The sequence below is a fragment of the Bradysia coprophila genome, assembly GCF_014529535.1.
Source record: "Bradysia coprophila strain Holo2 chromosome X unlocalized genomic scaffold, BU_Bcop_v1 contig_416, whole genome shotgun sequence".
NCBI lineage: Eukaryota > Metazoa > Arthropoda > Insecta > Diptera > Sciaridae > Bradysia > Bradysia coprophila.
Genome location: NW_023503334.1, coordinates 325,642 through 352,354, shown reverse-complemented (window position 1 = coordinate 352,354; position 26,713 = coordinate 325,642). Strand labels below are relative to the sequence as shown.

General features: G+C 33.7%; 3 protein-coding genes across 4 annotated transcripts in view; all 3 read right to left on the bottom strand.

The window, feature by feature from the left end:
• Positions 1-1,843: 1,843 nt before the first annotated feature.
• On the bottom strand, positions 1,844-8,006 carry LOC119069961 (uncharacterized protein MAL13P1.304-like). Its single transcript, XM_037174194.1, has 9 exons — positions 7,728-8,006; positions 7,520-7,663; positions 7,357-7,456; positions 5,084-5,815; positions 3,781-4,000; positions 3,405-3,718; positions 3,251-3,347; positions 2,097-2,193; positions 1,844-2,002 (listed from the first exon to the last, which is right to left on the bottom strand). The coding sequence occupies exons 1-9, from the start codon at positions 7,947-7,949 to the stop codon at positions 1,922-1,924; spliced, it is 2,007 nt and encodes a 668-aa protein (XP_037030089.1). The 5' UTR covers positions 7,950-8,006; the 3' UTR covers positions 1,844-1,921.
• Positions 8,007-9,655: 1,649 nt separating this feature from the next.
• Positions 9,656-25,941, bottom strand: LOC119069960 (endothelin-converting enzyme homolog). Of its 2 annotated transcripts, none has more exons than XM_037174192.1 (10): positions 25,572-25,941; positions 18,915-19,296; positions 18,393-18,853; positions 18,229-18,312; positions 17,873-18,148; positions 17,650-17,802; positions 17,484-17,584; positions 17,374-17,441; positions 16,931-17,315; positions 9,656-16,858 (listed from the first exon to the last, which is right to left on the bottom strand). In XM_037174192.1, exons 1-10 carry the CDS (start codon positions 25,704-25,706, stop codon positions 16,756-16,758), a joined length of 2,148 nt encoding a protein of 715 aa, XP_037030087.1. In that variant the 5' UTR covers positions 25,707-25,941; the 3' UTR covers positions 9,656-16,755. The 2 variants fall into 2 exon arrangements, with proteins under 2 accessions (XP_037030087.1, XP_037030088.1); XM_037174193.1 differs by having other exon boundaries at positions 17,374-17,429.
• Positions 10,268-26,713, bottom strand: part of LOC119069956 (tubulin polyglutamylase ttll-4) — a 37,441-nt gene continuing 20,995 nt past the window's right edge. Inside the window, exons 6-7 of the transcript XR_005086439.1 lie at positions 21,161-21,170; positions 10,268-10,280 (exon numbers count right to left, since the gene is read on the bottom strand). The gene's annotated coding sequence lies outside the window, so the exon portion shown is untranslated. The remainder of the gene's footprint in view (positions 10,281-21,160; positions 21,171-26,713) is intronic.

The following is a 26,713-nucleotide window of genomic DNA, read 5'->3' as shown; positions in this document are numbered from 1 at the left end:
CTAATTGCACCAAAATTCGCAATAAATAGACAATTTCAATCCATTTCATGCTATTTACACCAAATGTGGTACATACACCAACTCCTACCATGCTGTAATGTCGTTTTTATGCGGTATGTCTCGCATGTGGAATAAATTAAAAGAATTAGATTGAAATCGTCAGCTCTTATTGTTCCCTAACTAGCATTTTGCCTGGAATCGGGTCAGCAATGGATTACATTTCCTGACACATTTTATATTAAACAATACTTCAACTATTAAAATTTCTTCACGAACAGACGAACTTTATGTTTAGTATTTAATATTTGGTTAAGTTCATACTCGCATAGATTTTTGCGATATATGCGACCATGAACTGGCCTTAATATGTTTATCATATCGGCAGACACTACACAACTGGAGTATCACTATTAAAGTGGAAGACTTACAAATTATCCAGGATTTTTGTCTGTGCAAACGTTCTCAGCCGAAAATTAATTATTCAAATTATTTTGTTGGTAGCTATCCAGGGCATATTTTATACTTGAATTCCAGTTAGGCATAAATATCGAAACGATATAACGTAGATGTGCTACTTCAAACTACATTTTGGATTTTGGTACATATCGGTACATTCAGTGGAATGTACGTGCATGTTCACGAAAACCATGCCACTTGATTGGTTTTTTTTTAATTGCTGATGAGACTTTCAGAACTGATTCATTTGTCTATGTTCATAGTATAAATGGTAATCATATGAAGTATAAAGATAAATTGTCAACCTGATTGAAATAATTCATGCTACCAATTTGGCTGTTTTTTCATATTTGGACAATAGACTATTGTTAACCTTTCTCAGTCGGAAAGCATATGAGACGTTTTACAATCGAATCTATTACTTCTATTACTTGATCTAAGTCATTGAAGTATTTTTCTGTATTAATTTCAAATCTTTTACCCCTTTTGTTTGAACATTCGAGAACTAAAAAAAACATGTTGACGGTCTTTTGCAGCAGTGGAATTAAAAATATTGTCTCAAAATGGAATCTCAGCAATCATCCCACAGATGATAAAGTAAAATCAACGGAATAGTATATGGATTGCCGTATAACAATGTTTTTACGAAAAAATCGTCTTTATTCGGATTTTTACTATGAAACCAAATGGGGAAAAAGCGTCGTCGACATATAGTCGTTATTTATGAAAATGGGTCAGATTGTCGACAACGTCAAGATCCAATTTGACAATTACAATTTCCAGGAACACATAGAGGTTTTATAACAGCGTTTCGAGGAAACTTCAAAGGTGAGCCGTCCAATTTCAACGATTTCGTTTCGAAACAGATTAATTGAAAGGAAATTGGTGGTGGTGGTAATGCTGTAGCAGACAGAATCCCTTTTAGAAGTTTCGCTTATTAGTATATTTATGTATGAATCGCAAAACTTTCGATGAAACGATAAGCACAATATCAAAGTCAACGTTCTCATTATCGTATTTATATCAAATTGGTTTTTATCATCCGACCGAATCATAATGAAATTGCCAAACAATGCCATTTGCAACATTCTTGCATACCTGCGATTTATTTTAATGAGATTTAAAGTACTTGCTAGACCAACTAACGGGGGTCATAGTTGTACACAGTACACATATATGCACATAATTCGCAACGATATTATTATATTATATATCTAGCCAGTGTTTGTCTTTTCTTAAATTTTAAAAGTAAAACAAGAAAACGATAAATGAAAAGAAAACATTTCTTAGTACTTATATACATTCCAATCTATTATTATTGTATATGTAGACATAGAGATAATGTGTAAGATATCTACTATTCCATTCCAATATATGCTACAACACAAATTGTATAAAATAAAATTGTTTGTTTTATACGAAGTAAACAATTTGTAATTCTAGGCGAAGCAATTAATTTATTTTCCTATTTTTCTTCATAGTCGAAAGGAATGAGTATGAATTCGTTGAAATGATCGCGGCAAATGTTTTCGGCAATTTGATGAGACTTAAAAATGCAATTTTTTTTGTTTCCAATTTAAAAAGAAAAATTAGATTAGACCGATGAGCATAAAACACAAAATTGGCTGGTTGTTACTTACATTCAGCTTCGATCCATTGTTGTCCAAGAAGTGTATTTCACCGTGATAGTATGGATCCTTTTTGAATGGCAACGCAAGTGCACATGGATGCTGTGAACTGTGTATAAATATAATAGACGTATGAGCGGACATATGAAACCAGTTTTATGCAATTTAACAGCAATTTTACAGCGATTTAAACGAATAATAGCTCTTTCAACACGTCTTTCAAGTCCAACAAATGTTTTGTAACAAACTTCAACCGAATTTAGAATGAGTTATGAACACAACAAAATGTAGTTGAGATTTGTTGATTGTGTTAATATGTAGCCGGGTAATTGGGTTCACTAGAATTAGTTACTGATTATAGTTTCTCGATGTTTTTCAGAATATTTTGACAACCGTCGTAAATATCATGGTCTTTGAAATTTTATTTACCGAAACCAATGGTTAGAGATGAGCGAGTTACTCGAGTTAGGAAAAAAAACAACCCGCCCCTACCTGAACTCAAAAAGTCAAAAAGTCTTCAGCTGTAAGTGCAGTGATAACTGACAATGGCGCAGGTACAGAATACTCAAAAGATTTGCCGGCGCAAGCTTAAAGTTGAAAAAAAAAAGTTTTTTTTTATCTGTGAGGCGTTGATAACCTTATTTTCTCCACTCAAATGCAGTGAAAAGATGGCATTTTGCTGACAATCACTCTAATGACAGTTCAGGTGAGAATATTTTCTTTTTATTATAAACGTTCTATCTAACTATCGGAAAAAATTTGGAATTGCATCGCGTTGCAAACAACCTCCTCAAAATGCAATTTCCAACTTTTCTTCCCTCGTTGAGCAAATAACTGTTTCGCCTTTGTTTCAACTCAACTGTCAATTTGTTGTGGTTTTGAAAATTTTGCGTTGGTTTGTTTCATGGATAAAAAAGGTTATTCACGCCACTAACGGATGAAAAATTATGTGCGTGCGCTCGGAAACTTTTGTTCAAGTTGAAATTTCCTATTTTCCCCTTGGTAAACAAATAACGGATTTTAAAATCTCAGGGGATGAGTGAAGACGGTATCACCAACTACTTCAAAAAAGATAGTTGAAAACAGGTGTGCGTTATACTGAATGACGTGGAAGCTAAGCTTTTTCATTCGCCTAAATAAACAAAACTTCTGCAAAGCAAACTAACCAGACTTTTTGAATTTTTTTCAGTGATTCGTTCCGGGGATGTGCAGATGTGTTCCGAATGTTGGAAAACTTTTTCGGATTCTCTTGCAATTTCGCGTCTGTACGAATTTAACGTAAATCGAATTCCAATAATTTTCATTCTAAGTTATTTTAACCTGAATATTCGTAATCCTCCAATGCAGAATCGAGTTCGTCATCAGTCAATGAGGCAATTTGATCGGTCGGATCGAAATTTCTTTTCCGGAGCGAGTGTTCGTTTTTCATTCGATTACGTTCACAGGGCCGCTTCGGATTGATCATATTGATCAGTTGCATTTTATCGGCAATATTCAGATGTGGGTCATAGATGTCTTTATCGAATGGTTTCGCCTCTTTTTTATAATAATGTCGCAGCGCCATGGGTTTCTTTGCAATATTGACAATTGCATCAACAGTATCGTAAAATGGGACAGATTGGGAATTTGTGAGTCTAAATGGAAAAACAGGATTTAATAGTTCGTTGGTATGATGGAAATAAAAATGGGTTAGTACCTATCACTACTAATTTCTTTCATATACTTTGGTGCTTGGACCGACGAATCCGATCTGTGAATTTTATTTTCAATTATTTGTTCATCCTTTTCTATATTTGAGCGTAAATAGGATGTTTTTTCATCCACAACATCATCGGATTTTATTATTTCTGGCAATTCGTCTAAGATTTTGCTATTGCTAATTCGAATCCATTTGTTATCCGTGTCAACATATAAATCTGTGAAATGCAAACGGAAATATATGTATTTGGATGACCTGATTATGTACAATTCTGTCATGTTATTTGTGAAGTTGGTCTAGCGTATGTACCAACTTTCTCAAATCGGAAAAGTAATGGGTATGCAGTTAAAAATATTTCCACGAATTCTTCGGGTTTTTTTGTCTGTTGTTGTCAAAATCCTCTGTAATATATGGCACAAAAAGAAAATTTTTGTTTGAAAATAAACGAGAAAAAAAATTGTGTGTGCAAGAAGCTGATTTGCCTTTATGTGTAGGATATATGTAGGAAAATTTTTCAGAAAAATTTCAATTAAAAAGGAAAGAAACAGAGAATACGTTCTCAGTAATTGGAACCATAATCGTTTGATAGGTATAAATATAAAACAAGGAAACGTTTTCGATTAACTTGTTTGCTTTACAAGTACAACTAAATTGTTATACAGAGCGAGAGAGCAGCTGCAGAGCTTGTTTAGGATTAAATAAAATTTGCGAAATTTTCGGCGAAAAAGCATTCTTTAAAATGCGCCCTTATTACCCATACACATATCAGGTTGGTTGCTCATCTGTAGCACATTCCAAATTGCAAAAATGTTTGATGCCTTTGTGAATACCATATTTTACAATACAAAAACAATTTGCAAGGGATGTAGAACAGAATGATAAAAAATGTAGCAAACGTACAAGACACATAAAGGCTACTTGGCTGTCGCTATTACATAAAATCGCTTTTGTACTTATCTTATGATGCTTTCGAATAGTGAAAAGCCTCTTATCACTGAAGTGACGTGCAGTTAAATTTTTTATTACAATTATTGTTTAGCATGGAGATGGAGATGGTTGTTTGGTTGCTTCTTTTGTCTGTTTGTTGGTTTGGTATAGACAGATATTCTACCGTTCCGATCAACAATGTGTAATTTCAATCGTATTTATTAGAATTTATTAATGCCGACTTTTTTATGGCTTGTTGCGGACGTCATTAACGAGTAACTCGAAACAAGCCATAATTGAGTGAGAGGTTTTAAGTATGTGCAAAAAAAAGAGAATGGAAAATGGTTTAAAAGCATGATACTGCGTAACTTACCATTAATTCCGAGAATGTTATAGCATCTTTTCCCCAGAGCAAAATAAAAAGGAGGAAGTAAATCACAGCATGCAAATGCTGTCGACTTAATATTACCATAATTTACATTTCTTATATCGTCGTTCATTTTCGTTTCGTAGTTAATGTTTTTACTGTACACCGGTCCCAATGGACACACATTATTTATCAGTTGAAAGCAGTCACTTTGTTCGGTGTCACCGTTTGCCGTTTCGTCCACATCATCATACACTTCATCCACATTCCTAGCGCATGTACACAGAACATGATCGATTTTCTTAAAATTTTTCATTCCAACACACTTAATGAACTCATTTTTATGTTCCTGTATTTTTTTACGACGCTTCCACGCGTCCATATCATCGAACAAATTCTTTGTTAAATGTCCCATGCTATATTCGCTGTCGCTTTTCATTCTCTTGTTGCTCATAATATTATCAATTTCGTTATTGTTCAAATTCATACCGAGTTTTCGGGGAAACGCATTTTCATTTTCTTGTTGATTTCTATCATCATAAAACACTTCATTTGCATATTCATTGTTGGCATTGTTCTTGTTATTGTTCTTTGGAAAATTCTTTGTACAAATACTATCTCTTCGGAAATCTTTCGGATTTGTATGCATAAAATCGCTTCGCTTAAAGAAATCGGATGGCTTTAATCCGGTATAATATATGTCGTCAAGGAGTTTGACATTGTTTCCACTGTGCACATCTGAGAAATTACAATATTTAATTAAATTAAAGTGATTTCACTTTTCGTGAAATTCGTACAGAGTTGATAAAAGAAACATTTCGGGGTTAGGATGACAAACTCCGTATTTATCAGACAATGTTAGATGGGATTCAGTAAATTATATCTGTGGTACACATTTATGCATTCCACCGAGAATAGTTCTATAATTTGGTGTTTTCTTTTTTTTTGTACTCTTGCTCTAAATCAATCAATTGTCGCCCATTCTTCCCGAATTGTATATAAAACAATACAGCTCTACTACAGTTATAAATGCTAAACTTTTTACTTTTTAAAGTAGTGCTCGGTGGTAATTTATTTCTGAAGGACTTTTAACCGAGATGGAGTACACAGGGTTTCATTCCTATGGGGTACACCAGTGCACGACTTATGCGATTTACTCTCTTTGAAGACATATCGTATGTATTTATTTCTAAGTTATTTCGTCTATGGAGAGCACTAAAACAATTTCTGTTGCTTGCTTGAGAATTGTGTGACAAGGTGTAAGTTTAAGGTAATTTTAGTCGAACGAAATTTACGAAATTCCCTGCGCAAAGAATTTATTGAAGAATAAAATTTCTACTTGGTATAACAAGAAACATGATCGTTATTTATATACGTATGCATGCGTGAGGCGAAATCTACCCGTCCGATCTATATATAGGAGCGTTATAGCAAGTATAGTACATGGCGTATATTTTTCCGAACTTCATATCTAGTGCTTGCATATGGTTGCATAACTATCTCGGATCCATTAGTGTTTCCAGCAACTGTTACAAAATTCCAACTATTCGAAAGAAAATAAATAGCCGAAAGAGAATCTTCTTATTTTTACGTAATTACTTTTGCTTGCAGACGTGAAACAGTTTGTAGAGGCGGTCCAACTGTTTCTACGTACATTTAATGCAGGTTACGACCGTTCGAACATATTGTTTTTCTACTAGTCGAACAAAATGCCTCGCAAGAAGCAAATAATGGTCGATTTATTAGGTCGACTGTTTTTGAAATGTGTAATAATGTGAGGGAGAGAACCTTAAGTCATGTTATGAGTATTATTTTATGACTTATGGGACATTGCTTACGACTGCAGTCGTCCATGGAAGATGTGAATGCTGCGGTAGATAATGTGCAAGTTCAATAAATCCATCGTAGTGCATATTATTTGTAGTGGAACAAAATTTGATGGAATCGTACGATAAACCAAGGACTAGGTATCTTGGTTCATATCTGTTGAGAAACTCAAAATTTCAGAATTTTAAATGAAAGTAAAAGAGAAGTAAAATAGAAGTAGTTAGGGGCAGGGACTGGAAATTACGATAATGTATATCTTTCATAAATTCTCAAATTCAGAACAGGTTGGTATTAAGAGAAATGCTACTGAAGTATTATTTAAATTGTACATGATTTTGTGACTGTAACATGACTTACGACGAGACAGATATATCTGAATAGTAATTGGTGTGAGCGAGAAAGCAATATTCTTCCTAAGTCATGTTACCGTGGAGTTTACCATGTATACAAACCTTCATCAGTTTCAATTCGGTTAAAATTAGTGTCTGCCTTTGCTTCATTGCTGTAAAAAGTTTTTACCGCGCCACTAGTTTCCTTAATGGCTTGCAATGTCTGAGAATTGAATGCAATAATAAATGCAAATTGATCAACTCTGTGAATTCTAGTGTTGATTACATTTTCAATCTTTAAAGGATACATCAATACGTAATTCTCATTGGAAACTTCCACCAATGACGGAGCCTTTAAGTCACACGCCAAACGTCTATTTAAATCGAACAATTCAGCGAGTAAGATTTTTCCCACAAAAGAATCGGTGTTCTATTTAAAAGAAACGAGCGGTCTCTGAGGAAAGTGATTAGAAATTAAACGGAATTAGTCTCACCTTAATGGTTGAGGTGTGCATTGCTATCTGAACTCTGACTTGAACATTGTTACGGCTGCTAAAATTATGAGGACATTGCATTAAAAATGCCTTCATGATTCTAGCCGTTGATTCTGTACCAATTCTCGTGGCATTAATGACGTCTGATTGTTTGGTTTCATTGCATAATACTAAAAATACAAAAGCAGGAACAAACAGCGCTTTAACTAGTTTCAAATTCATAGCAGACAAAAACAAAATATAAATAATAGGAACACGACAGTCGATGTAAATATTACGACTGTGTATTTGGTAATGTACAGAGCTACTTAGGTTTGATGACGTGATAAGGTTTTCGCGAATTTTCACAAACTCTCACAAATTGATCTTAAAAATCGTGAAAATTCACAAAATTAGCGAACTCTCTCTGAAGATTACAGACTCAAAACTCAAATTAAAATTATTTTACAATGTTTAACAACATAGGAGTCAACACTTTCAGAATAACCAATTAAATTGACGCTTCATTTATTTGTGTTCATGAAACTAGACGCTTCTGATCAGTCATTGTCTAGGGCAGAATCGAAAATTTTATATTCCTACCTCCAGTACATGTCTATCCACTCTTGGACCATGTATTTGTTTTTTTTTAATGTCTTATTAGTACGTGCATGCAGCAATATTGTTCTCTTAAATTATGTATCTATCGTTTTAGCTATGGAGTATGGCTGGTTGCACTATAGCATGTTTTTGGATCGTATATCCAACTTTAAACAATTCATGAGCTTTTTTATATACTTAATGTCACTAATTATGGAAAAATGTCTAGCTATGTTACGAATTTCGCTTGTTAAAATATTTCATTTAACTCCAGTCAAACTTTTACTTTGTTTTGCTTTAATTTTTGTTTAACACACGCAAAATGTTGCAAACTTTTATGTAAATACTGGTTGGTTAGTGTTTTTCGACAAATGAAAAACAAATAGTCTTGATGGAGTAAGCGGAGTAAGCTAGATTTATTCGAACTAGAGCAATTTCAAAAAGTAAGCTATAATGCTTGAACTTAACCCAAAGGGTAAAAACCAGAGTTGCCAAATCTATTGTTGAAATTCGGAAAATTACCCTATATAGAGAGACTATACTTAAAAAAACAAAAAAAAAATTTTTTTTAGACTACAGTGAACGACATCTCGAATGTCTCACTGTCAAAATTCTCAGAAAAATTTGACAGTGAGACATTTGAGATGTCGTTCACTGTATGAAGACTGCAATCACTTAAAATTAAGATATAGATAAATTAACTAGATTTTTATCTGTTATTTGTCTTCTCTTTGTATGCACGCTCGCGACTCGCTATGAACAGTGGAGAAAGTACACACATTGGGGAAATGATTAAATGTGAAGGTAAATCTTGTACTTCATTCGTCGTGTCATTTCCCGCGAATCAAAGGAAGTATACAAGGTATAAAAACCTTAAAATCGATTTTTTATTTTAAAACGTACTAACAGATACAACGCATTGTTGAATGTAGATTGACGTGTGACATTAGTAAATTATAAGAAAAATAAAATATTTCTGCTTCATTATTAAAGCTACACAATGTGTTTGGTATGATTGATCGAAGCAAAAAGTAAAAATGAAGCACTTACCACTATCTGCACTAAATTCGCAGTCACATCTCAGTATTTAACTTTTTATGGATTATTCTAGCCATTATAAACGAATTACATTTTCTGAAAATTGTTGTTGATATTTTCCAAACGAGTCAGATATATTGAGATGTTTCATTCAAATATAACTTGCACTAACAGATACAGAATAAGTGTGCAGAATAAGTGTGAAAAATGTACGTGCTGGATGAAATGGGCGTAGTTCGAGGTGCAGTTGAGGGAAACTTTATTTGAACGACAAAAATGAAAGACAGTCACATGTAGAACGTTTTTATATATTTTTTTGTTTTGTTGTGAAAACAGTGTGTTACTATAATTTCAATCACTAAAATAAAGTTATTTAAACTCATTCTCAATGCAATTCATTTTAACATTCGTAATATAATTTGTTTTAAGATGAGAGAATGTAGCCTTTACAATCACGTTAAGTTATGGGAATTATTTATTTTTCCTTTTGTCAATGAAACACTGAAGTTCTAAGTATTTTTGTTCAATTTTTTTGGTTGTTTAAATTTTAAGTTTCATTTTGTAATTATTGCTATTCGAAAAGTCACTAGTGTTTTCATATCTATCACATAATGATTTTTATGTTTTATAATTCATTTACTTTTGAATTCATTTCATTCATTTCTTTATTTTTTGCTAAACTTTCTTTCCATTGAATAGAATATTGCAGCACTTATTTTCGTTTAATTTCTTTTTTATCTACAAATAAATTGCTTCAGGAACACAATTGAATGAGTGACGGTGTTCTATAATAGTCAATCGAATGATTTGAAAATATCGAACACAAATATTATGGAAACATTTCGAAATATTCTCGTTTTACCCCCCGACATAGAAGTCATGCTGTTATGTCATTTTTATTATATGCACAAAACTTTTTTTTAAAGCAAACAATTACTTTCTACAATCATATACCTAGATACCAAATCTCTGGAGGATTTGCGTTGTGAACGAAAATTTTGCGCACGATTTCGTCGGTGTGGCTTTTCCTCTTTTTTTTCGTTATTTTCTGGAGGTAGAAAAAATAATGATGTCGTTGTAGTCACATTGATTGAGATATGACCCGATCAAACGTATTATATAGTAATTCTTCACTATACCAATTTTTTTTTTCAAAATGTTAGAAATATTCTGTATGAAATTGCCACTCAAATAGACATCGTGTTGAAGTGTCGTTCATGTTACGGTCTTAATGACCGGAAACTGTTTGAGTTCGGCAAACTGGATTGACTTGGAAATTGACTCAAATTGACATGTATGTTTTTGGCCGGACCAGCTGATTATATTTTTTTTTATTCTTAATTGTATTTTCACTAAAATCTTTTACATCCGACAAAATTATACAAACTATTAATACACGGAAAGGATAAGCTCCAATTAAGTTCCAAATAAAATCATTTTTTATTTTATTTCGATGCCGAAAGTTATTTAAAACATTTTTGTATTGTATTATACAGCGAAATTTTGCATAATTTGTTTTTAATTTAATAAAGTATCGTAAAAAATTAAGAAAATAAGCGAAGTCAGACATTTTTTTCAACATGCGCCATCTTTTTTATTCAGACGAAGTTATGTCGATCCGCCTATAAAAGTATAGGGATATTTAGCAAAGATGTAAACAAAATGTCCTCCTTTATTTGGCAAATGACCCTTCTTTATAAAAAAAAAACAAAAACGTTTTTCTGTAGAATAATTTTTTGCTCACAATAATTTTCTTTATCGAAATAAAATCATGGTTTGGAACTCAATTAACTTATGCTAAAGGGCCTTTTAGCTAATTCGATTCCAGCGCTCACCTCTGGCTCTGGCTGGATCTCATTCGCTAAAAAAGCATTTTAACATACGATAGGAAAATAATTATTGTAACATCGATATTGTATGTGTAAAGAATAGCATGACTTAGATCGAAATCGACACATTTTCTAATCCCACCGATGTAATTTTCTTGAAATATCGTCCTCACCTCACATTTTGTTAACGATTCAGAAACGGCTTTTCGTTATTGTCAGCAATGAGAAAAATAAACAATGACCTCTGGTTAATATATAAAGTAAACAAAAGAAGTAACAGATTCAATTCAGTGGTGCTTGTCGTTTCTAAAGGCATTCTTTTTGGACCATCATTTCATAAAATATCTCATCGAAACATTTACCCGATAAGGACGATAATTATATCGGGCATTTATTATTTTTATTTTATTTTTTTATCGATAAGGTTGAATTTTTTCATCGGTCGAATATAAAATCGCTAAAAAAATCTCACAAATTCATGAAATCTCAGTTTTCTCGATTAGAAAACAGATAAGAAGACGCTGCTGACTGTTAATAGCTTTATAGTTTACACTAGTTCCTTTTCCTGTTCATTCAGAAATTAATCAATTTATGATGGAGGTTCTTGTAGCATAAGCAACCAACGAATTTTTGAGATTCAAGAATTGATTACACAGAGAATCAGAATCATTACTTAAGAATCAAGGAAAAATAGATTAGAAAATAGAAATTTTTCATTAAAAGACATACTGGAATAGCAAATATCAGAAGGTCCCAGATGCAAAGTTTGTTTTTGCTGGAACACCTTGCTTAAATTTCCGCAAACAATAAATTCACTCTTTCATATTATGTTAAATTTTACCTAAACTTCGAATGGTGCCTACCTTTATCCAATACTTTCACTAAATATTTTTTTTTAGTCACTAGCAAGTGTAATTACCACAATTCTAATTCGCTAATTTCTAAATTTCTATAGCCGAATTGATTATTACGTTATTCCATTTTAAGACTCTAGTCATTTCAAATTAAATTTTCTTCAGTACCAGTTCGTAATATGTAAACTTTATGTTAAATAAAATAGCTGCAGCGACAACGACACTATTACTCATTAATCAGTCTTTGGGGCAGAGCCAAAGAATCTGTTAAATGACAAATATCGACTTATATGCATACGAAGCTTCTTTACCACAAACTTCCCTGTTAGATAACAATTAGCCTTAGCTAAAAAATAGCGGGTTTTTAATAAAAATTTGGTTTGGTAGTTTTGGCTGGATTGAAAAGAAATTCATTCAGAATGTGTAATTTGAATAAATCTTTTCCACCTACATGGAGGTTCAATTACCTCAAATATTTCGGCTCACTTTCCCCGCACAATTTATTGATCATTAATTTGAAAAATTTAATAAAATATCAATTTGTTCATGCAAACAATTTTTTCCTCGATTTGTTCCTATAACCGATCTGCTGTGAAAGTTCTAACATTGCAAAAAAAAACTTACCACCCAACAGAAATGTTTTAAACCTTTCAATGAAAGTATTTCACATGCCTAAATTTGACTAAACTCTCAAACAAAGTTTTATCAAGTTATTTGTATGATGGGGCTTGGAAATACCAGAGTCTCTGATGCTACAGACAACCGTCCAGCTAAATGCGAAAATGATTCGTATTTAAAAATCCTATCAAGTTTCTATGTAACATTGACTTCTATTAAAAACTTTCAGAATTCAATAAAGTAGAAGTAAAATTCTTTGAAATTGGTTTGTTAAAATTAGCATAATTAGGTCATGTTACGCGTCGCGACATTGTTAACAAAATTTAAGCGTTTTTCGTTTTTCCAGCAATGACCTGCAATCGAGGGAGAAACGACTCGGGAAAACCCAAGGGTCTGCATTTTCCTGTGAAACCCTGTGAGAACAATTTCTCGGATCGTGTCCCCTCGCCTAAATGTTACATACACACCTTACATGATTTAGAGATTTAAAAAAATACAGTTTTGGATCGGAGGCCGAGGTAAATAATCGCGTGGTATCCATTATAAATCGCTAGTATTGCAATGGATTTCACATGCTGAAGGCTTCGAAAGAATAGCTTCAATTATGAAAAGTAGACACGATTGTCGACCAAGGTAGCTTGTACATTTAATTATTACAAGAGCAATTAGTAGTACTCTGAAATGTAGTCTATATAGCATACGATGTTTCATGTTTTAAACTATCAAAAAAAGCTTGTAATTTCATTTTTCTTATAATTCGCTATTGTGACATGTCCTTTTTTTGCATATTCATTGGGAAGAAACTTCTTGTCGCTTTATTTTTAAGAAAAGATTTCTATACAGAACAATCATCAAACATAGACAACGCCGCAACGGCTCCAGCGTAGGATACATTACAGCGTACTACTGATTGTTCAATATTTTTATTTGTTTAGTGAGTAGATTTCATGCATGACTTTAAATTTTGCATCAAACAGTTTGAATGTTATTAACGCAAAACTGTTGAGTCAAACAAACAATTGTTACTACAACCGTCAGTAAATCGTCTGTTTATATACAAAATTGATAAGATGATTGTAACAAAAATAAATTGAAAATATCGAAGTAACTTCTTATTAAAAAAAAAAAATTGTAAGAATTTTAGGCATTCATTTAGGAGGCATAAAGTGGTTAAGTGTATTGTTCTTTGGTTTTTTATTATAATATTTTGTCAAATATACGTAGTTTATATTATTCATTCTGTTTTCGATCATGATCATCATGATCGTCAACATTTTGAATGCTTCTGCAAGTTTCAGCATAAATTATTTACAAAATCAATGGTAGAGCTATATGCAACGGTGACACTGGTGGCGATACTAATCCTAAATAAATTCAAACCGTAAGAGCACACTCCATTTCAAAACATAACGCGTATCGGGGCATGGTTGACGCACAGTTTTTGACATTTGCTACATGAATTCAGCCATATTTTGTTCAATTGTCAATTGAAAATATTTAAATTTTTGGCGGACTTATGTGTGAATTAGTCAATCACATTAAAGCATTTGCTACTCATGTTTAATTTTATTTATTTTTATTTTATTTAATGGAGAGCAGACGAAGTCAGTGTCTATTTTTGGAAAGAGGTTTTCCTATAATTTTCTCTAATTTTTCCAAATTTTTCTAAATTAGTGAAAAAATATGGAAAATTATGGGAAGAGGTTTTAGCAAAAAATACTCTGCATACAGTTATATTTAGCTAACAGTATGAAAATAAAGGAATAGAATACTTCGCGGAAAGGAATGCGAAAAACACTTGTATGTTGAATGGTCTGTTTGCTTTCAAGAAACTTTTGGTAACATGTTTAAGAAAAAAGGGCATATCAAATCTCTGAGCACCGCTAGAGATTCGATTTTTTTAAAGATGCCTGGCATTTCAAAATAAAATTCCTTCTACCTGAAACGCGGTGTCAATTTCCGCTAAGTTGAGCATCGGTAACTTATAACCTTGTGTAAAGAAACCGTCAGTACCACCGTATGTTATATCTCTTCCGTTTACCTCTATCCATTTTGGAAACGTTTAATTGAGGTATGTAGTGGATGTTGATATGAATGAATCCATAAAGTACATTCAATGACCGTTTAGCGGTCCTTTTTTTACTTATTTCTTTTTCTCATTTTCCTCAACATCTTAACTTGTTTTACCTGACCAATGTACAAGTTCAATAGTTCTTTCATATAAACAAATATTTAATTTTATGCATCATTCATCACAGATTTAAGTAGTCTTGGGCCGATCCTATAATTTCACTAGCGCTTACTTATAACCTATTGCTCTTTCATTATTATTTTTTTATTATTTACGTAATTGATTTTTCTTTAAATAGTTCAACGATTTATATAACTAACCATTTTCAGTTAGAAATTAAATATTAATCAATGATTGCTTACCATAAAATCTATACAAATATCTTCAGCTGCTATAATAATATATAGACTATTGACATTATCAAGTTAAGGCTATTGATTATTTTGCAGAACTTTTTACCTTCTCTTTTAATTATACATTTTTGATTGTGTACTAATATGCCGTTAAATAATATATAAAAAGACTCGTACGTACGGTCGTTTTCACCGAAAAAAATACGTCAGACCAAGAATTGTATGCATATTGCATATCAGTCGCTCATAAGGCCACGGTTTGAAATATTAGGTCTGTTTGAAGGCCATACGAATTGTCAAAATTCGTCCATATAGACATAACCTCATCAATATTTTTAATGATGAAATACTGTTCGTTCGGCCAGTGGAAATTCGGGTTTACGGTTATTCGGAACAGGCCTATTTGCTATGTTCACTTGTATAGTAATTTTCCTAACGCATGCTAAAATGCTTATTCAGCGAAACAACGCAAAAGTGCTTCAAGTGACAGCTTCCAAATAGCGTACTATTTTGTATGAAAAATGTTTCCAGATTTTTTTAGTGTTAGTGTTAAAATTTGTTCGATACACTGTCCCGTTTCAGTACTCTAGTTAGAGTATCACTCATGCTTAATTCAATCGTGCGTTGGACAAAGTCGCGATATTTTAACACTAGTTAGGAAAAGTTTATTTAAAGTTTAAAAATTTTGAATAACTTTTCCATACAAAGTATTTTGAGATTAATTTCCAAGTGGAAATCCCATTTCCTACCAAAAGGGATAAAAGGGCCGTAATGATGGAAAGCCTAGTACATGTATGCAGCGATGCAGCCGTAGCACACCGGAGATGGTTCAGTTTTGATGATCTAGGATCTGACGGCAGCGATATACACCAGGCTAAAGAACAAATGCCGTACAACAAAATTTTCATGTAGCGTGTTATGGCAAAGCGTGGCTTTATGAGCGATTGATATGCATACACGCTTCCCTTGGTCTGTGTAACGTTGTTTCAAAAAAGAAATTTTCTCTGGAAATTTCACGAAATATTTTGTGGTAGTGTAGAATTGACACAAAAAGGTGGGAAGGGAAAATTGGATTGATTTTCGTATACAAAAAATTAGTAATTTTCATCAGCACCGAGCTGTGGGCATTTTTTTTTTCTTTTTCTATAGCAAAATACATCGTAGCCTCTAGTCTAGGTGATCTGATTCCACTGCATTTTATAATGTCAAGTAAAATTTACTGAATTAGAAATGGCATGAAAAACGATTGAATGGACGGAGAAAGAAGCCCTACAAAGTAAAATCCGACTGTAGTTTTTGCGTCATTGAATACTTGCGGTGCATAATCATTTCGTGACGTTGATGAAGTTCTATGAATGTCAATGTAAGAGTGTTAGCCCTTGGCATTCTTCAATTTTGTTATCCTATTTTGTTGTGCCAAAGCGTTTTGTAAGAGACTTACATCGGCTCTAAAAATAGTTTTTTTTTAATTGACGATTTGCCCCGTGTGTGCTTCTAAATTTAACTTTAATGTTCTTGACTAAGCAATTCACGCTCTAGTTTTGTCGATATTGTGTGCAAAAAAGTGTTGTACCGGGGAAAATGTGTGTAGCAATATTCCCGAAAGCCCTTGCCAGCTCTCGTAACGTACGAGTCTACTCAGTCAAGTTACATAGTTCTGTTATTTCATTTGATCGATCGAATTGCTTACAAACCAACGTTGCAACTCTTTTGCGAGTTTATCATGCTGTTGTACGGACACTGAAACACTTCCGTTGCACTTCCGCCTTGAGCAATTAGCCATCCGAGTCTGAAACAATGTATTTCATGACAATTAGACATCGCTGGTGCTGTACAACCGTTCAAACACCATCTCACTTACATATCACTAAAGTCTTCCGAATATGTATCCACTCCGAAGTAGGCCGATTCTGTGCAGACTTCTTGTGCGGTGACAAGGAAAAATATTTGCGTCGGTGTTAGATTTAGTCCGGGTAATCGAATCATTCCTTTGTTAGGTCCGGTTAACGACAGAAGCGAATGATAAGCAATTTGCATGCCGCCAGACTGAATGAGTAAATCCATTCGGCTGCTGTTCGAGAATATGTTGACTGTTGGAGGAACACATTGCATAACTTTCGCTTCGAAGGATTTCGTTATCGAACGGAGAATCTCCTTAGCTATTGACACTCCCACGGAACTGAAATGCAGGTAAGACGGAAGTCGGGCATCAAAGTATGGTACGAGTATAACAGACAGAGGAACAACTGTAAAATAGGAATTTTTCAATGTGAATTTGCAAAGTTTTACATTCTATGAACAAACCTATCGAATGACTTAAACCGTCATAAAATATCTTGGCAATAGTCGGATAGGCCCATCTGCAAGAAATACTTAATTTAAACTTAAAACTGATAAAAATATCGAATTCTTACGCCGTATGTGGACCGTCGAGCGCTTCGTTGTTCGGAGAACTTTTGCGTGACTTGTAAATTTGTAGGATATTCTCAAACCAATTGTCCGAATTGATTTCAACCTAAAACGGAGAATTTACATACAATTAGACTGGGACATTTAAGATGAAAAACTAATTCGTTTCACCTTGTCCAACATTGCAAGTATTTTCGTATGATTCGATAACGCTGGCCATGGATGCACCTGTATCTTTAACTGTGACAGCTTCACCAGAGCTGCACCTTTCAGTGATGGTGCTCGTTTCAAATAAGCTTTGAGTACTTCGAATATCAAATCAGCCTGGTCACGAACAACAAAAATTTAAATTAGAAACTTTGGCTGCGGGCGAGAAGGAATTCCTGGCACATACTCTGTTGATGACATCATTAGTCACTTCATCTGAAAATTGTGCAACGTATAAAGCAGACGAAATCTCCGGCATGGCCCACATTGTGGCTTTGGTGCAAACGAAAGTGTTTGGCGTTTCGGGCGGTAAAATTGTCAAAGCGAATGCCACCAACAACGAATTATGTATCACGCGAGTGGGATGTCTCGACAGCAGATACTGTAGACTTTTGAGATATTCAGCACTTCGTAGCAAAATTGGTCCTGACCATGTTTCGGGAATCAGATCGACCCAATTCAGCTATAAGTTATGGAAAGGGTACAATAGAACCACGTATTCACACACTGGGTCGTGTAGGTTCTTACACAATTATTACTTACATAGGGATATCCAGCGGCCAATGTAGAAACATTGTACAATACATAGCTGTCTGAAAAATCTCTTCGTGCAAGATCCTTCCGAATCTAAGGAATGGATTTTATTTTCGGAATTCGGGTATTAGGGATAAGTTTTAGCATTTATTAGTTCGTCTTATGGTACGTACCCCATTTAATTCCTTGATGAATCTTATAATGGACGATTTTTCCAACCGCTTGTGATCGTTGCTCATGCTTTTAGGCAAAAAATTGTCTAGCAGCTCGTGAATAATAACCGGATAGTCATCCTTTATATAAAATGGCGCTGCTTTCGGTCCAGTCCAGCGAACTGGATTTTGAAGCACCGGCGTTGTTTCCATCGATCCATCGACCACTAACATAACTTGAGGCATTTTTCCATAGCTTAAATCATAGTAAGTCGAAATTAACGGATTTGGTCCCACGTGGATAATTTTCGAAATTAGGGTATCTATTTTGGATGGTCCGATAGCACCTATCGGCAAATAACCGCCAAGTTCATCTAATATTAACCGAATGGTCGATGAGTTAACCGTTTGTCTCAAACAGCTGCCGTAAAGGCGACCAAGTTTCCTGTATAGACCGGATGTTGTGTTTTGCGTAAGCAGTTCTGCCGTTAAAAAAATGTGTCAGTTCACCGAATCTCGACAAAAATCAAACACCAAACTCACTCAACATCTGTAAATCCACAATTTCTTGAGCACTTTTTATCGCTTTCAAACTACCTTCAGCTGATGAACAACCGAAATCGCGAAACTCCTTACACGGATCCAATTTCCAATTCATTCGCGCTAAAATGCTCAATGCAGCTGACTGACATTCGGGTGTGGGGCACTCAGGGGCTGGCGATCGTGTTGGCGCACAATCGATTTGATTTTTGGCATAACAGTCTTTCGGTATTTGTGATGGGGCTGTACTGAGTAAAAACAATACGGGAGAAGCGACCAGCAGTGACGTAACCAGCAACGTTGCGGTTGTAATGGCAATTTTGTGAACAGTTGCGGATGTACGAAGCCAGATGCATGGTGCACAGCAAATCCAACCGGATATCATCTATTTGAAGAAATATTCATTTGGTTATAGAAAGTTAAAGAATGAGCTTTCATGTTGTAAATGAAGTGAAAATTGAGACCTTTCCTTTCGGACTTACAATTTTCTATGGGAAAATGAATTCATTTACACGAGAAAACATTTTTTGTGTTACACACTCCTCAACTTTATGGCGTCGTTATTATTACATTGAAAGCTCAATGGTTTTTCAATTATTAATTTCTAAAAGCCTTATCATTTCGCCTGAGCTGACTGTACTAGTTTCGCTGCTAAAATAATCCTACTCTTTCAGACACTTTCTCTTTCATTATCAAAATATTATAATATGCCAGTTATTAGCTGAGCAACAAACTTTAACAGGTAAGCCTTCTCTCGGACTCGACTTATTCGACTCAGGGACCGATTTAATCAGTCAATCTGACAATCAGTTCAAATCTGCCAGCGGTTGAGATTCCAACTCTAAGACAGTGTGAGTAACACTAGCGCCTCAACAGAGTAGTTGACGAACTAATCACAGATTTATTTAGTTGTTTTAATATACTCTGCGGAATTATTAATTCTGTAAGCGACAGTGGAACGAAGTGAAATAGTTATTGAGTTCTAGACGTCACGAAAATTACACCTGATTTTCATAATTTTCCTTTTATTCGTGTGGTCATTGTAGCCCACACGGAAAAACATGTGAAAATGTCTGCTTCAATTATATGGTTTTACCCTTACCACGTCCAATCTTACATTTTAGAATGCACTTTGCCGTGATCTTTTCAAAAATAACTAAAAATTAGAACTTCTATAAGTGCATGTGGTCGTCGTAACATGCAAAGTACTCAAAAAGCGGCAGTTGATTGTTATGGGTCATCAAAAGAAAATTTTGCACCCAATATAATTTATGCTTCTTTTCTTAAAAATCACATGAAAAACACACTACAATGTGAACACGTACACCACGTATAAATAAATATACGACTGAAAACATTGAAGTTTTAATTAAACATTTTAACTTATTTGTTCATTTTAATGCATATTGTCGAGGATTCAGTTTTATCCTCTAAGTAAATAAAACTATACGCGAAACTAAGTCTTTCCACCGTTTATTTGAAGCGATTAACGTAGTTTATATTAGTCTTCAGGGATTACAATATAACGTGAGAAACATATATTAAAAACTTGCACAGAAGCACACAGCTATAACCTAACCCCTATAATGCAAATTTTCAGTTGACCTCTTTCAACATACATAATATAGACTCGGGTACAATCACAATCGTACTTTCCAGCAGGAAAATATTATTTACTCGAAAAATGTATTTAATGAATTAGAGCCAGATGAAGGCGTGCTTCAGAAATTTAAATACAGTGAACGACATCTCAAATGTCTCACTGTCAAATTTTTCTGAGAATTTTATTGTGTCATTGCAAATTCACAATGACATTCTCTGAAAAAAATGACAGTGAGACATTTGAGATGTCGTTCACTGTATGAAACGATAAATGAATGAGAACATTGTTGGCCCTGTTTAGAATTACTATACGTTGTTAGAGAATAGAAGTGGTGGTGTTGGCTTACACACAACTTACCATTGTGGCTGGAATGAGACAATGTGGCGACAAATTGCCGCTTGTGAACTATTTTGCTTCATTCATCGTCTTCAGCCGTTGTACCATTTTTTTCAATTTTTCATTTTTAGCATAAGAAGCCAGATGTTGTTGTCAATCAGAAGAGATCAGAAAGATTGATTGAAAATAAAAATCAGGATTTACAGTCGAAAATTGCAATGCAATAGTGACTACGCAATAGCGACTGTACAATAGCTATGAAGTTCAACTAAGAAATCGTCTGGAGATGAAGTCTCACCGAAGATTGTACGTAATTAATGCTTAATGCTTACGAAGAGATAAGTAAATCGTAAATTTTCAGTCCCGTTAGAAGTGATTCTATGGTATCATAAATTAAAAGTTTTACAGTTAGATGTAGTGAAATATCAGAATGAATATACTTCAGCTGTTTTCCAGCTGATCCACACAAACGATCAAAACAGTTTATACGTCTTTATACGGTTTTACCACTACCACGCGCGTGTGTATAGCAGTTTCAACTGTATAAACAATTTTGTGTGGATCAGCTGAAAATATGAAGTTTCACAGTCCTCTAACTGTAACGTAACGTTGGAATTTTAATCGTTGAGTAAGGGTGAGTGCCATTATGTTTAGGCAATGAAATATCAGCACATTTTCAAATGAACCTCAGTCTCTTTATTGACTAGTTTGAATAGCTCTATGTAAACCAGTACTTGGAATTGGAAATTGGCATGTTTTGGCCGTGTGACTCAAAGTAAGACTTCCTTTGTATTTTTGAAGAAAAATGTTGTATATGTAACTCGCTGGTAAATGATTTTTTGGCCACACGATGTGAATTACATATCTAATGTCTACAAAAGCATTTATCACTCGGTGTCATAATAATAGTTATTTAAATCTTTCCGGGTACAAAATCGATCTTCTCGTCAGATTTCATAAACTTTTGCAGCCTCAACATGTAATATTCATTACAAAGCTCGGGGTGAAAGTTGAAGAATTGCGTTTTCGGGTTTTTGTTGACCTCGGCGTCACGTAGGATCATCAAACACAAAAACTGCACTTTTTAACCTTTTCTTGTTATGTAAATGATGCTGGCTAGGTTGCATAAATAACTAGTGCGATGCAAATGTAACCAAATTTTTACTTGCTTTGCTCACATTTTGCTTCTTCATATTATAATAATAGTGCCAATTGTCACCTCAGTCGATAAACGATAACAGTCAACAACACAACAACGGCGTTTCTATTGTCATTTTGGTGACAGTTGCTTCTTATTTATCTTCAAGCTTTGCAGATGCCTATGCATGGTTTCCGCTCAACAAAAAGTACTCCATGAGAGAGCCGTGGGAGAACGGACTGTCAATCTAACAAAGCAAAAATTGAAAAATCCAATTTTGTCACACTGAGTACTATTTTGGTAAGTGGAAATCAAGCCTTAGTCAATGTTGATTTGTGGATGTCATTGCAAAACAACAACAACATTCGATTACGTATACATTCTGTGCTGTTTACTCATGTGAAATTTATTCAAAATCTAATCAGTTTTTCTTCTTCCCTTTTTTCTTGTATGGAAAAATCCACTTGCTGTAACTTGGAAAGCGAACAACTTCTTAAAGTGAAGTACACTTTAGATCTTCCTTTTTTCTATATTTATTTTCATTATAAAATCATGTCGTGCATACATACAACGTCATTCAGTTTAAATCTCTTGTGCTATACAAATTTCCTTATTATTATTTTCACGAGAGAATTTACATATTGCACGCATGCTCTTCGAAAATAAGAATGAAGTGGTGCCATTAGTGGTGGCAGTGACGATTTGAAAAGTTTTCTTTTTAAAAGCTCCAGAATAGAAAATTTTAGAGGGTTCGTTAATCAAAATTTCTTTCTCGCTTTGTATGGAATTTTCAGAATGTTTACACAATATGCAGATTTTATAGTATCGTAAATCATGATTAAACCACAGCTTCATTCACACAAAAAACAGACAGTAGGGCACTCTCAACACCCACTTTATTTTGATTAACTTCAAAAATGCATAAAAATTCGTAAATTAATTCATTATAAATGGAACAAACTTTCAGAGAAGTGCCGAGACATAATAGAATCTTCTCCGCAAGTGGAAATTCGACTCCAATAAACAACTCATATTGAAAAAATTATTTTACAATGATTCGCGTCCGTGTGATCGAACGTACTGAAGCAGTAAAACCTCACCAAGCTCAAAAATCATCTCAAGTCATTTTATCAAATTGTTCCAAGTGTTGATATGAATAAGTAAAAACATTGGATATTTTTATGACACTAGAGTGAAAATTCATGTGCCGAAATCTAGCTTGAAAGAAGCATTTTTGATAATTGATTCGATTGATGAAATATCGATTTATTTCTTAGAAGCAATTATTATCGATATTTTCAAAAATTTATCGATAAATTCGACAAATATTGACTGATAATTCGATTATTATCAAACAATATTTATCGATAAAACATTCGATCGATATTGTATCGATTATTTGAAAATCTCGTCATCGATTGATGAATTTGTTTCCAGTAAACATGCCAACTTGAAAAACATGATCTGAACTTATTGATTGAAATAATTGTAACGCTTGTTGTGAGTGAAGCATGAAAGGTGCTAACACACTTTAAACATGAGAAATACTCTAAATAGAGTACTGAGACTGGACACTGGATTATACAAATTTTGACTCTGTAAAAAAAAACTTGGAAAAAGGTTTTATACAAAATACGACTATTTGGCAGCTGTCACTCGAAGTAACTTTGCTTGAATGTGCACTAAATATTGTATTCCGTTCTTTATTTCTGCAAAACGAAATATACCTTCCTTTACTCATTCCATATTTTCGTTCCAGCTAGTACCTTATCTAATTTTGTGTATTATTAAAGACACGTATGTTGAAGAAAATCTAGTCCTTCAATTCTTGCCTAACCTAATATATGAAGAGAAGGAATTGAAAAAATGCAAAGCATGTAAAATCGATCTCTGTCTCAAAAATGTTTTTTTTAAATGCATAATACCTAGCAGGTATAGTTGATGTAGAAGAGTGTCCTATTATTTTAGAGAGAAGAATAAAACAGTTTTTCATAAATTTTGCATCATTTTGAACTGACTCATTCTGAATTTAATTAATGTATTGATTGACTGTCGCGTGCTTCTATTTAACCTTCGCCTGATGAAAGGATTAACAATTCAACTTTAATCGACAAAAAACTAATTTGTGTCTCTGACAGAAAATTCCGCTTAACAATTCGTTTTCGACAAAGAAAAATCGCTACCTACCTACATCGTCAATGTCTTTCGAATTTCAATTTCAATGCAAGCGTATAATACTCATTTTGAAGTTTTAGAAAAAGAAAGAAAACCCGTTGAAGGAGTCAAGGAATAATGACTGACTCACCAAAGTTCAAAGGCGACAAAAATGTTTATAGGTATACGGAAAAAAAATTATTATTGTAAGCTTGAGCATGTCACCAAAGCCATAATAAAAGACAATTATGCAATTATCGTAAAGGTAGAAACCTTCGTGTAGGTGTATTTTTAACTGGAAGAAAATTGAAACATTTCCGTAAATCAAATACTTTTGGTATAGTTAATTACTTCTCAATGATGTTACAAGAATAGATTTAGTTCCATCGTATACAATTAAATTAATGAAGTTCAGTGTGTTTATGAAAAGTCTAAAATTAAATTTTATTTCGAGATTTGTTTATCCAAATAAATTCAAAACAAAAAATTTTATTCCCTTGACTGAAATTCATGGGTCTTACGGATGATAAACACTCTAAAATGTTTGTCACACAATGTTCACTATTATGATTGAAAATGCATGAATGTATGACTAAAATCCTTAAATACATGAAAATGTTTGTCTCACTCCACGGAATTCTCCACGGATTTCCAAAAACTTGTTTTTAATCAACGAAGAATGAAATGGGTGATCTCTGTGATACTACCAAAAGAATTTTCGTTTCGACGCTTGAAAACAAGATAGCCCGAGTAAGCCTGAACGGATTTCCAAAAACGTTTTTTTTTAATCGACGAGGACTGAAATTTCTGAGGCTAGGCGTTGTAATGGAAAGTATATTGGGGCTATAATGTAGAAGTTTTTCCGAAAAGATTTTTTTTCATGATTTCGCAGTAGTTGCTTGTATGAAAAAATCGAAGGAGTTTCATTTCCGTTCAATACAAGAAATCTTTTCAACTCCTTTATCGTTTGAAAAAGTAGGACTTAGCTCGCCATGTTTATTCTAAAAATTTGTTTTGAATAAAATAAAAGGAATACGAAATTTACGATCGCATGAGAATCGATGCACAGTTCTATGATATTTTTGTAACAGTCGCACAAATTGATTGAAGAAATCAGTCAGTCAAGGGACCTGGCCCACCCATAAGGTGGGACCTAGTTTATATAAATATTAAGTTAAACTAATTTATAGACTGGATAAGCCAACAAAATGTTTAATAAACACGTGTACATATTTGCATTCAAACAAAAATATCACAATAAAAACGGATGGCCAAACGTTCAAAATCAGATTTGCATGGATAGAGACCATATAATGATATTCGAAATGACAAATCGATAAAGGAATAACATTTCCATTTGGCAAGTAAAACCATTTCAGAGATAAATTTCCGTTCTTCATTCAAATAAAAAAGCCACAGTCATATTCACCTTATCTGGCTGTGTATCTTCACCGCCAGCTGATTCGAGAATTTCAATTTCATCCGTTTTGATGGGATGTTGGGGTAGTCGCTGTTGTCGCTGTTGTTCTACCCCACATCGTGACGTCGTCGAATCGCCTGTCATTGAAACTGATATATTTTTATAGTATAACTTTCAAAAGCAAGCAAATGTATGCCTGATTTTGAATGCACCGCAATTTGTTTCACTCGTCCAGCACGTTACTACATTTTCTTAATAAAACATTTTCACACACAATTAGCGACACAACAGAAAACCGAAGTAAATAAAAAATAATGTTTTTTAACTCAAGTAAAATAAAAATAAACTTTGGAGCAACATTATGTGCGTGTATACAGTTGCAAATTCACCACTATTATGTAATGAGGGGAGAGTGAAAGAGAGTATTGGTTTTGTGCTGCCACGATTTTGCAGCGGAAAATTTCGGAAATAAGTTGATGTAGAGTGGAATGGTGTGGAGTGGTGAAATGAAATGAGAAATATATGTCGGTCGGTTCAACCGCTATAGACATTGTAAGTGATTTTTGGGAATTTTTGTTTCTTTCATGTTGGTTTTTCTTGTACAAAAGCTTTTCCTAACAACGGTAACGTCTTCACAAAATTATTGGTTTAATAAGGCTTTCCACCGGAATTACAATAATTTTCAATCTTCTGAGGGAATTTAATGTTTTCACTGTTTCGTATCGTTGGTAAACATTGACAAAATCGTCTCTATATTGTTGTGTATTACACTTTTAATGTATGCAAATAGAAGTTTCGTCTCGCCAGAACTGGATAGTTACCCCCTCAATGAAAGAAAACAAAACAAACGAACAGTTGCTACAACAATGTTCTTTATAGACAATAGAACGGTACACGGACGGTAATGACAAACGAATTTAATTCAAATTTGTACTTCATTCGAATAGAAATTATTTTGAATAAACCAATTGCATTAACATATTAAATTTCACTATGAAGCTGGGGTTTATACCGTTCAAAGGTTTTTTTGAATGAATATATATATTGAATTATGTCTTATAGCGACTCAGAAACCGGACACAGAGGAGCTATATGGTGTATTGTCGTATTCTCAAAATAAATTTCGTTTGCTGTACATCGTTGTAGCTTTT

Bases quoted from the DNA above. Each gene is read 5' to 3' on its own strand.
- LOC119069961 (XM_037174194.1), bottom strand. From the start codon at position 7,949: ATGAATTTGAAACTAGTTAAAGCGCTGTTTGTTCCTGCTTTTGTATTT. The intron at 3,348-3,404 runs GTTAAAATAACT...AAATTCGTACAG, and splicing joins GGAGGATTACGAATATTCAG to ACGCGAAATTGCAAGAGAAT. The intron at 2,003-2,096 runs GTAAGTAACAAC...TGCATTTTTAAG, and splicing joins ACAATGGATCGAAGCTGAAT to TCTCATCAAATTGCCGAAAA.
- LOC119069960 (XM_037174192.1), bottom strand. From the start codon at position 25,706: ATGACAGGCGATTCGACGACGTCACGATGTGGGGTAGAACAACAGCGA. The intron at 18,149-18,228 runs GTAAGTAATAAT...CATAACTTATAG, and splicing joins TGGCCGCTGGATATCCCTAT to CTGAATTGGGTCGATCTGAT. The intron at 17,316-17,373 runs GTTTGTTCATAG...CCTATTTTACAG, and splicing joins CGGTTTAAGTCATTCGATAG to TTGTTCCTCTGTCTGTTATA.